This window comes from Vombatus ursinus, unplaced genomic scaffold (assembly GCF_900497805.2).
Source record: "Vombatus ursinus unplaced genomic scaffold, bare-nosed wombat genome assembly UNPS02014830.1, whole genome shotgun sequence".
In the NCBI taxonomy this organism is placed as follows: domain Eukaryota; kingdom Metazoa; phylum Chordata; class Mammalia; order Diprotodontia; family Vombatidae; genus Vombatus; species Vombatus ursinus.
In genome coordinates, this window is record NW_020954608.1 from 19,788,448 (window position 1) to 19,801,008 (window position 12,561).

Below are 12,561 nucleotides of genomic sequence, written 5' to 3' on the forward strand. Positions count from 1 at the left end.
TTTATGTCCCTAGGAATTATTCTTAATGCAAACATGCTGGTTCTTTCTCAATACCACTTGTTTTTCTGGTTATTTATTAATCATCCATTCAAATAATACATTCTAGAATGCCCTCTAGAATTTGACCCAAAAAAATGAATTCAAGTCCTCTGATTTGTAATTTATAATTTCTACTCATTTGCCCTTTTTAAAAATCTTTACTTCTCTATACTTTCAGTACTTCTAAAATTAACCAAAATCTTTAAAAAGTCACTAGTTAGTTATAGACCAGTTCTCTAAGTACCCTTATGAAGTACACCTTTCCAGAGGCATAGTCTTGTTAAGGTTCTCATCATGCCAAGTTCTTTGAATTGATCCTCAGATGGCATGATCTCAAGACTTTTCACCACACTACCAAATTTTAAAATAGAAAATTGAAGTCATGGATTTTTTTTCTATCTCCTTTCCTAGATATTTTCACTCATGAATTTCTGGCATTTTCTACTGTTATTCTCTATTTCCTACCTCATAGCTACTACCTGTGGTACCTAACAGTACCTAACTTTTCTCCTATGTAGTCAATCAACAAGCATTTATAAAGCACCTATTATGATCCAGGCATTGTGCTAAATGCTGGAGGTACAAAGAAATGTAAAAGCCTCTGCTCTTAAAAAAAAAACAACAACAACAACAACCCTCTACTTTCAATGAGTTATTTCCTTTTATTTACCTTTTAAAGTCCTTTTGCTTAAACTTGCAAGATTCCAAACAAATATACTTATCATCTCGTTAGGCACACTCTTTCCCTGACCAAAAGCCCATCAATCCTATATTTTAATCGTAATACAGAAATCCAAAATCAAAACATCCAAAACATGCTGAATGTTATCTTCTTGACTGATTCTTCTTTTCCCAAATCTGCCTCTTTTTTTGGAAGTCAATGTCTTTCATCAGCTATAGTGGTCAAAAAGTTACCTGTGCCCTTAAAATCTTGTTTCTTGTCTGAAATTTCATAATCCTTAGAAAGATTTTTTGTGGGTCCTTCTGGCAGTATCACTTATTCCTACATGAATTATAAAAAAGATTTAATAGCCATCAGAGTAAAGAGGTCCTCCCTGACATCTTGGATATAATTTGTAAATAATTATAATTTAAATACTTTTTTTGTCTTCTTCCATCAGAATATATACTCCTGGTGATTAGAAATAGTTTCAGTCTTTGTATTTCTGTATTCCCAGTGCCTAGCACAGTGACTAGACCATCATATGCATTTAATAAATGCTTGTTGATTAATTGGTTACCTATCCTCCAAGAATATAGCAGCCTTTTCTATTATTGTTAGTTCAACCAAATGCTGCTTCAGCAAGCAGTCACTAACTCCCATGACTTGTTCTTCCTCTGGCCCATACTGGGTAATCTCTCACTTGGTGGCACTGTAGAGCCACATGGTTATTCCTTAGATGAAAAGGAGGAGCTCCCTTTTCTATGAGAAGAACCCACATCTTTACTTAACTTAAAGCTTTCAGCAATTCTTCTCTTTCAGGACTTCCCTCTTCATCTTCATTTCTTTTTTCTTCTTTGTTTACACATTGAAGCTCTTCTTCTTTTTAAGGAACATTTCATTCATAACTTGGAGAACACAAAGGTGTTCCACCTACTCCTTTACACTGTCTTGTAGAAAAGAGACTAAACTGAACTTTGGATAGCAAGAGTCTTCCAGCCTCAATTTCCTTGTCTCTAAAACGGGGATTATAACAACTTTCTCACTTTCTCACTTTCTCTTGTTGTGATGATCAATTGAAATAATATATGTAAGGCACTTTATAAGCCTGAAAGCACAATATAAATACTAACTGGCATTATTGTGATTATTAGTACTATTACTATATTGCTATATAATTGGGTTTTCAAATCCTTTGTTTTATTTACTGGAGTAGTTCTTATGGTCAATTCTCAGGAAAATAGCTGAGGTAGACTCTCTGTGGTAGTCTTCAACTCTGGAGTCTTCTTATCATCTAGTTAACACCTCACCTTTTTAGCACCTTGGTAGTCTCACTCATTTTCTCTCTCTAGTCTTTCCATTTTCTTCCCCTTCTCCCTTTATCTTTTGCTTTGAAACCTTCTCTTTAAGTAATTATTTTGCTTAACCTTGAGTTCTCCTGTTTGAAGGTGAAAACCCTCTTCCTTTGCTCTGAGACTTTCCCCAGCAAACCCAGAAGCCAAAAGTTCTCTTACATGTTGGTTGCATAACTCTGAATTTACAATCAAATACTAGTACAATGGCTAAAAGAAATTCAAAACTTTTTTTCACAGCCACTTCTGAAATCTACTTTGATATGGTAATGGATTACCCTTTATCTGGGCAAGAATATATATCAGGAATCTAATTATCACAGCATACAGAACTCTTTAGAGTCTCCTGGAAGAGATCTCTACACATTCAGAGGAGTTTGGCCTGACAGTACACAGAGGAAAAACCAAGAGAATGAAGAATATTGGTTGAACAGATTTCAACATGCATTTAGATGGACATACTATATAATTTGTCCAACAATATAATTTATCTGGAACAGACAATACAAATGCTAATAAATAAGCTGAGCACAAAGTTGAAAAGGAAGAACAGAGTAAGCAGAATTGCCATTGGGAATTGCAGATTTCTTTTAATGACCCCCTTCTCTCCATGAAAGAAAAGGCCCATCTTTTCAATACTAACATTTTACTGGTGTTATTAAATGGCAGCAAGACAAGGTACCTCATTGCCTCTGAGGAACTAAAAATAAATATATGTAAAAAGCAATCTTTATATCAATGGTAAGTGTGAGAAGGCTGCAAAATATGATCAATGAAGAGCTCTGTAGAACAGCAATAAAGGATGTCATCAAGACATTGTATGATAGGAACAGAAGATAGAATCATCACATGAGTGAGGGATGAAAGATGGACAGAGTGCTCCATTTGTACATTCAAGATATTGGGAGAAAGTTAGAGACCCCATATAGTGAAGTTTTAGGAGAACACAGACAAGAGTTACACAGGATAAGAACAGGCATAGATAGTCTGTGATTTGCTTTTTGTAGAGGAATTCCCAAATGGATGAGATCTCAGGAGCATTTAAATATGAAATACTGTTGACTTTAAAGTTTCAGTTGAGTGATGAGGCTGAAACCAGATTACACAAGGGGTGATGACTGGGTGAAAGAAGTAGAGGCAATGAGCATAGACAGCATTTTCTCAGAAGGGAGGTAGAAATATAGAAGAGCAGCCCATGATGATAGCAAAATCTTGGGTCTCCCTTATTTTAAGAATGGGGGAGACCTGGGCATGTTTGTAAGCAGCAGGGAAGACGTCAGTAGATAAATACTGAAAATTAGAAAAAAGGAAGTGAGGATAGTGAGGACAATCTGCTAGAGAAGACAGGGATGGAATTAAGGGCACATGTAGAGGAGTTATATTACAAAGGAGAAGGGCCACCTCATTCGGAGACTGATGAAATGAAGGAGAAAGTAAGAGATGTTGGCAGGGCTTTTGGTTTGAAGAGAAAGGGAAAATAATTTTCTCAAAAAAAATAAAAGGCAACGTCCTCAGCTGAGAAGATATGGGGAGGCTTGTGGAAAGAAGTAAAGGTTTGGAATAGCTTCTGTGGAGAGGGGAATAGGAATCAATTAGGGAGGAATAAAATTATTATCTTACTACAATGAGTTCACAGTTGAAGTTAGATGACATAAATTTGTACTGTACTGAGTCAACTTAGTTACTTGACTTTCTTCAGGATTTATTGGTAACATGTAAACAGTAATCCAGGGGTATAGCTGGCAAGGGATACATAGTGGCAGGACAAAGGAGGAAAGGATCCAAAGTAGTGGTAGAGTGGAGTTGAATTAATTAACTATAGAAATAAAACTGAGAAAGGAGGAAAGGGAAATCAGTATTAGTAGTAGCAAACAAAAGTACTAAGGAGGGGAGTTAGTCAGTCATTCAATTAAAAAACATTTATTATGTACTCGCAATGCACCAGGAATTGTGCTAAGTCCCTGGAAATATAAAAAAAGGCAGAAACAACATTCTTGCTCTCAAGAGGCTCCCATTCTAATGGAGGACACAACATTCAAAAAAATTGTACACAGAAGATATTTAAATACATATATATATGTACATATATATGTATATATATATATATATATATATATATTAAGGCTTTCTGTTTCCAGTGCTTATCATAGTACTTTGTTCACAGTAAGTACTTGATGAATTTTTTTAATTGAATTGAGTAATGAAACTGGCTGTGCAAAGCCTAATGTGAAGGCAAGAGAATACTGAAGGAAAGAGAGCTGCAATAAGGCAGGATGAACTGTAATTGTGTTGTGCAGACTGCATATGAGAGCAGACAGCTAGACCAGGATTAGCTAGTAGTGCACTAAAGGTGTTAGTAGTTTCTATTATGCTTAGTATCCTTAATTCTTATATATGTCATTTATCAAGAGAGAGCCCAGGTTACATTGGCAGCACATGGATTCTCTCTGGGGAGAAAATGTTCTTTTACAGAAAGAGTTTAGGACCAGAAGTAGAGGAACAGAAGTCTCAGTTTTCAGTTTTCCATTGACTCTGAGACCTTGAACATGTCCGTTAATCTCAATTTCTCTCCATATGTTCATCCACTTGATACAATGAAGAACATTACCTGTCTCTTTACCTTACTTATGAAATTAAATGTATAAAGGACTTTGAAAAGAATGACACTATGTGCATGTAAAGGAGTAAAGATTATAATGAAAACCTATTTTAAATTTTTTTAAAAAACAGTAAAATTCAAAGAATGGGTGGAATGAGCTGTTAACCTGTCTTATGGATAATTGTCCACTTAGACCCAGCCTTCAAGAGGAAAAGGAAGCAATAAATTTGTCTCTAACTCACCACATGTTTTAATTGCACAGTACTCCCAAGGGGTGTCAGGGTCAAGAGTATAGCACCATGGCCTCAGCTTGCCATCAGGATTGCGGCAATAATTATCATCAAAGCCCTTGTCAGGATATCTGCAAACCACACCAAGAAACGTGTCATGTAAATCTGCCTGGAAACACCACCCAGCCCTCTGTTCAAGGAGTGCTTTTCAACTAAGCACAGATCCCATGAGGCAAAAAAAGAGAGGTTTCATTGGTGTTGTGCCTTATTAGAATTTGCTACCCATCAACCATAAGGTTGACATTCATGTGCTATTGAGTGTGGGGCGCCAGATAGGGTTAACTCTGCTAATTATTTAAGGCCTTTCTGGTGGCCCAGAACCAAAGACAAAACTGAATCCCTATCTCATAGAACCCAATTAAAAATGGATTATATAAACATGACCTGCCATAGAATGCTTTTTAAGAAAACTGGTCCTTTTGTAGGACATCTAAGTTTAAAATGAAAATTGTGTTTCAATAGCTCCATTATAAATGACAGCTTTATTCTGCTAATAGAGCATTTCTAGGTCATGTCCTCACTGTCCCAGTAGTAAAAAAGCAAATACTTACATATTGCTTTCTTCTACATTAAATTTAGCGGAGTCTAAAATTGTTGCTTGATTTTAATTGTTACCATATTCCCTATGGTATTACCTAAAAGAGAGGTGCCATTTTTAAAGTAGGGGTTTAATTAGAAAAGGACCAAACAAATGTCTTAGTAAATGCTGAACAAAAGGGGGGAAATGAAGTTTCCTTATAATTATTTGTTGGCATTTTTTGTTCATATATTTAAAATTGAAGTAACTTACTCAAAAAAAAAAACCATAAAACTTCAAGGCAAAGTGAAATGGATAATGAAGATAATTATCAGAATAATTCAGGCCCAAACTATCTCTTGGGGGGGGGGAATTGGGAGTTTGGATGCATCCACATTCACTGTACAATTTCCATGTAAACATTGGTCTGGCTAATTCATCAGAACAACCCTATGCTTTAGCTTTGTGTTTGTTTTAAGTTTCTACTTCTCATCACCTGTAGAGATATACCCTATATTAATAATATATGTTACTCAGAAAGGGCACATGTCACTAAAAAAGGAAGAATCTTATTTCATGGAATCATAGATTTAGAGCTTGAAGGGAACTTAGAAGTCATTTAGTCCATACCCTTCATTTTATAGATAAGAAAACCAAACCCCAAAAGAAAGTAACTTGCCCAAGATCACATAGATATTAAGTTGCAAAACTGGAATTTAAACTCAATTCCTCTGACTCTAAATTCAGCACTCCTTTCACTGCACAGTACTGTCTGCTCTAGAACGGCGTAAAGGCCAATCTTAATAATAGCCAATTTATCCTCTGCTCCTGTAGTTCAAACCTGCAGGATTATTAATGAATTTTCCTCTTCAGCACTTTCCCTTCCCCCAAGATATGCAAGAGTTAGGGAAATGAGTCATGTAAATGTTCTACCATACCCTGACTGATACCATTGTCCCCAGAACTATCCTGATGGTGAGAATTCCAACCACTGGGGACTTGAGTTAGTGCCAGAAGGAGCTATAACTCTGTAATTATGTCCTCATCATGAACTCCTTTTCCCAGAACTCTGATGGTCCTGAGAACTGTGTCAAAAGTATCATGCGTATTAAGGGGAGGTTTCTGATTCTATGTTTATTGGTCTACTGGTACAGTCAATATCAGCCCCAAAGTGGGAATGTTAAAGGGCTTGAACTGGTGATATATGGAGAACTTTCAAAACTAGAGCCAGCACAGAATCAGGAGACATCTTTACCTCTCTGGCAAGAATTTGTGTCGGTGTGGTGTCTGATGATCCCAGCGCTGACATATCTTGCCTGATTCAGTATGATCCATGGGACCTCGGTAACTTTCCCCATTGCAAGTCATACATTCAACTACCAAAAAAAAAAGTAAATATTAGCATGTTAGTAGCCTAAGACAGAACAAAAAAGGACACCACTGCTGTATTAAAACATCAATCTTTCAACCATGAAATTTTTAAATGATACTTTAATTCAATAGTCTAGCTTAGGATGTTATAAAATTGTTTTTTTATGTTAATATAAAAATATCCTTTCAGTCAGCTTAAGAATAGTATAATAGTAGATGGTGTATTGTGAAATCAAATTCAAAACCTTAAATTTAAAACATATTTAGGATGGTGTCAGATTACCCTGAATGTGAAGTACTAGCTGTCTAAGATTTGATAGTTTCAACTAGATCAAGAACAAAATCAGAACTTAATCACCATGTAAAAATCATCTAGCAGACTGAGAATTTAAGCATCTCCCAAGGCTACTTTTCCCCCAGAAGTCCTAAAACCATTTGTTTTCTGTACTATCTCCATTTGTGACAGAGCACGTTACTCACCCTATAATGATCCAGTAGATTATAATAAAATAAAACCCAGACACCCAAGGTAAAGGTACCGGGAAGGTAACCAACAGTCTAGGAACTCAGAATACTCTCCTGTGTCAGAAACTATGTGTTATCCAATGGATATATTTTTAAGCATCCCATTGATCCACAGACTCTATTAATAATAATGTTGACCCAAATAGGATTTCTCTGAAATTTTTCTTGTATGGAGATATTTTAATTGTTATTAAAATCACATAATAGAAACTGTCCTACGTTTAATTCATTGTACTTTCCCCTCTTAAAAGGTATAAACTGAACCTGTGAGCTAGCCAGCATCTATTAAGCAGTTACTATATGTCAGATATTGTGCTAGGTCAGGGGTGGGAAACCTACAACATTAAGGCCACATGTGGCCTTCTAGATCCTTAAGTGTGGCCTTTTGACTGAATCCAAATTTCACAGAACAATAAATTTACTAGGTGCTGGTGATAAAAAGACCAATTATGAAGCAATCCCTGTTCATAAATAGCTTATCTAGCAAACTAATATTTCTGTTTTAGACAAAGGAGTTCCTTCACAAATGTTATACTGAGAACTCTAAACCCACTCTATTCTCATCTCCTGTTTTGACTATTCCTTAACTGAACATGGGATTCCTCAAATGACTAAATGATGCTGTGGCATACCATACATACAGAAGAAAAACATCAATGCTTTTTTTCCTGAAAATTAATTTGTAACCATTAAATAATTTGTTTGGGGTCTACTGCTATTATTTCAGGTGAATTTGGTGTCTTTTAATATTAAACTGGAGAAAAATTAACCATCTTCAAATTTAATCTGCCCCAGTGATAAACAAGTAAAGTTTGAAGGTTAGATTCAGCAATATATGAGCTTTTATTGATCATTTTTTTATAATAGTGTTTCAAGTATAAACACATCACCACTTTGTTTCCCACTCTGATTCCTTTCATTGTTGGCTAATCTGTGCAAAGACAAAGCACTGTTTCAGTCTTTCCTTCACCCTGATACTAAGCAGCCCCAGCCTCCTGCATTCTGCATTTACCTACTATGCAAATGAGGGAGGTTAACAGCACACTGCTGAAGGCATTTGGATTGACCCAAGTCCTCTCCATGGCTCATTTTCACACTGATACCCTTCAAATAGGTCAGGTGTCAGCACATTTTAGTTTCACATATGAATGGTTCACACAATTATTTAGTTCCAATCCTTCTATACCTTGCTGGTTGTTTTTATACAAAATAAAGTGAAATTCTCTTTGTTCCTTCCTTTTCTTAGGATAAGACTATGGAAAAGCTTTCCATGTAAATGGTATGTATATAATGCTTAAATATGAGTGTCTCCTATGTCTATCTCCTACAGATATAACTTTTCCCTAATAATATGTTTTTAACACAATAACAGTAATTGTCCCTTACATTATAATTGTGAGGACCAAGTGAGATAATGAATATAATTAATTTTGTAAACGAAAGCATTATATGCATGTTGGCTATTACAGTCAATCTCATTATTATTTATTGAATACATGCTTTGTACTCAGCATTATAGTAAGTGCTATGAGAGATGGAGAAGAGGTATGGGGAAAGGGTGCAACAATAAATATAAATATAGGCTTCTGTGTTTAGGGAACCTATAATCTAGTTGTTGGAGGAGCAAGATTTACATAACAGAGATGATATGTGATTGTCCATCACAGCAGTTTATGATTACATGCCAGAATATGTTATAAAGGTAAGTTCTGCAATATAAAATGGGCAGCTGAGATCAGGGAAGGCATAATAGCAGAGGCATGACTTAAGATGGGCCTTAGGATATGGATAGGAAGAGAGGAGGCAGAAAAACTGGAGAGGCAGGGAATATGATCAGAGGTGATGAGGGGAGAACACCCTAAGTAAAGGGAATGAGACTACTGGATGAACCGACAGGATTAATAGTCGAGGGTGCAGTGGGAAATAGTGATAAATGTAATTGGTTGGTAAGAGTGGCATCAGATTCAAAAAATAAAAGGTCTTAAAAGTCAGACTGAGGAATTTGGACACTATCCCTAAGATTTAAGATCTAACTGCATACATACATATATGTATATTTATATTATTTATATTACATATAAACATACATACACACACACACACACACATACATCCACACAATCAGAAAACTCAATTTTAAGTGTAATTAGTCATACCCTTCAGCATTTCCCTCCCCTCTTCCCTTTCTAAACAGTGATGGGAACTCTCTACTATATACTTACCTGGCTGAGTCAAAGAGGAGAATAGGAGGAAGAAGGGAAATATGGCTTGATCATTTTACTCAAGGTGAGTAGCTTTAATTATTTGGTTCTTTGGGAATCTCTTTTCCTAACCCATGTTTCTAGTCAGGCACAGGAGGACCACCTTCAGTTATCCAATGCATGGCAAGAAAATGAGAGAAGAATAAACCAAAGGAGTATCTTCTTTTCCCCATTCCAAGTCCACATACACACTTTTCAAAATTTCAGAATTCCAAGATCTCAATCAAATTTGGTTGGAATGGTGTGGCCCAGGGAGTAAAAATCCTTTTCTGAAAGGACTTTCTGCTAAAGGACCCCAGCAGGTGGCAATAGTTCTATAACACCGAAAAGGATAAGTATGGCCCTTCCACTTTGCTACTGGTCCTGCCTCACTTATTTTTAAGGCATCAATAAAATCTTTTTTATTTCTATAGCAGCAACAATGAATCCTTCACTTTAAAAGATCAAAATAAAATGTTGTACTCAGCCACATAAACACAAGCCAAATAAAGTGTTCTGTTTTTAAGTAGCCTCCTTTTGGTAAGAAAAGACATGACTTAAATGATGGACATAAAGTTCAAGAAAAAAACCCATAAAGACTGATGCAACTTTAACATCTTTCTGATGGCAGCAATAAACAAAAAATGAACAGATCTATTTTGTGTTCCATGAGTTGTCCAGAATAAAAACATAGATGATCTGTGTTTATACACTAAAGGAATGATTTATAAATATTCTGTAACTGTGCCTATGCTATTTTTTAATCCCTTTACTAAGTTTTATTATATTGTGCTAGGAAAAAAACATCTTCAGGTAAATAAAATCGTTCTGATGTTTATTTGTGTAAAGCTCATGCTAATTCCTCTCAACTTCTTTTGAGTTGTTAACATCATTTCACAAACTTTACACATAAACATAGAGTTAACTTATTTATTTCCTTAAATGGATAATGTAATTGAGTAGGGTACATATATAATAAGGATTAGTAGGAATTCATTGGTGGAGGGACTTTAACAATATGGTAGAGAACAACAGATAATGACAAAACTCTTTCATTTGAATAACTTTTAAAAAATATATGGTGTAATCATGCTTATGATTTTATTTTTTAGTGCTTAGTTATTTTCTAGATTGAGTTTTCTGTGTCAAATTTTGTGCCTATTAAATAAAAGTTGTGTTTTCCTTATATCATGTGTAACTTAGTTCTTAATGCTCTAAGAGAACATTTGTCATTTCAGTTAATAGAACATATACGTGAAAGATTCAAATTTCAAAGAAAAGAGTAATTGACATCTAATGTTAAATACCTACTTTATAACGTATTTCACTTAAATTTCAAACAACTTTTAGTTGGCTTAGGTTAGTCTCTACCATCTTAAAAGTTAAAATTGCAAAAGCTGTATCAAATCATTTGTCCCAGAAGAGTTTAGTAGAAAGTGATGCCTCATCATAACATTTAAGTCACTTTGTATATTAAAAGGCTATACCATCAAAAAATAAACTTGGGCAGGTCTTAATAAGCTGGAAAGGTTTCAAGTATGGTCCCAGTGACAGACTATATATCTGCTGTGGGGACCAATCTTACTAAATTCCAAGAGTTTTCTCACTAGAAATATGACATAGGCACAAGTATTTTGGTGATGGTGGTCAACCCATGAAACATAAAAATAAATACAAAACTTGTATATTAAATGATGAGACAACTATTGGGCAAATTGCAGCATGAGCAACAGATATCTTAGGATAGGTCCCACTTTATTTTATTTATAAAAATAACAATAACAGTAACGATATGCATACCTGAGTAGAAGACTTTCAACACAGGTTCTAGTTAAAAGTTTTTGGTCTGGAGATTTTTTTTCCCCCAGCTACCACATAAATTCTATATAATGTCTATCTTTGGGTTTTTTCTGCAAAAATAAAAGACTATCCTTTTGTAATTGAAACTGCATTATAACCCTTTTAAAACATGGTTTATTATAACATTAATTCAAACAGCACAGGTTCTTCAAGCGACAGGATTAGTCTATAAAGATAATTAGTCCAAGATCCCAAATATTCTATTTCCATTTCATATTTATAATAATTTCCAAATAGAGTGAGGGTAAACTGTAGTGATATGGGGGTGGAGTGGGGAGGGAAGTAGAGTCATCTCTTAGCCTTTTCTTTGCTCTTATTCCTAATTTTAAGCCTTCTTTTCTGAGTGAGTAGTAATGAATGCAAATAATTCCGAGACCAAAAGTTCATAAGCTAATAAGATAAAGGAAGCTGGAAAAGTGCTCTTTGCTTTCACTTCCCCTCTAACAGTCTATGTTAGTCAGTCAGTCAAGCAGCCAGCCAGTCATCTGACTGAAGTCAGTACATTTGGGGGACAGCTCAGAACTTTTCCACATAAACTGCAGCAATGGAGACCCTCTAAAAATAGGAACTTCTGTCCCATGTGTAAATTTACTTCAAATGCTTTGTTATACCCATGTTCATACAAAACAGACTTGTTCATAGTTACCATAGGCAAGTTTATTTTTTTTTAAGAAAACATGGAGAAAGTTATAATGAACAGAATGTGATATGGAATGGAAAGTGATAGTTTACAAAGCAAAAATGGAACTGGCTCTAGCACAAAGTTAAATTAACTTTAAATCAATGAACAATTAAAAAAATTACTCTGTAACAATTATCCAACAGTGATAGTGATGAAAATCATCCTAATATCAAATTAATGTACGTGGAGGAAAACCGTCAAGCAAGGCCTTTGGTTCACAGCAGACTAATGAAACATCTTGCTAGAAAAAATGGGCACCATTCCAGTAAACCCCTGAGTACTTATAAAAAAAAAGAAAACATTGAATTCTTAATACGGCAGAATTCATGTTTTGGATGTATGTTTTTTAAAATGTTGAATTTCTGACAAAATTCATGGTTCCAGCTATTTAGCAGCCAGATTTACCTAAGTAAATATAACCACAG

General features: G+C 35.1%; 1 protein-coding gene across 2 annotated transcripts in view; it reads right to left on the minus strand.

The window, feature by feature from the left end:
- The window catches only part of HGF (hepatocyte growth factor), a 100,608-nt gene that overhangs the window by 53,534 nt on the left and 34,513 nt on the right, over nucleotides 1–12,561 (minus strand). For both annotated transcript variants that reach the window (XM_027838574.1, XM_027838573.1), the window contains exons 6-7: nucleotides 6,714–6,834; nucleotides 4,894–5,012 (exon numbers count right to left, since the gene is read on the minus strand). In XM_027838574.1, the coding sequence (XP_027694375.1) occupies nucleotides 4,894–5,012; nucleotides 6,714–6,834 (240 nt within the window). The remainder of the gene's footprint in view (nucleotides 1–4,893; nucleotides 5,013–6,713; nucleotides 6,835–12,561) is intronic.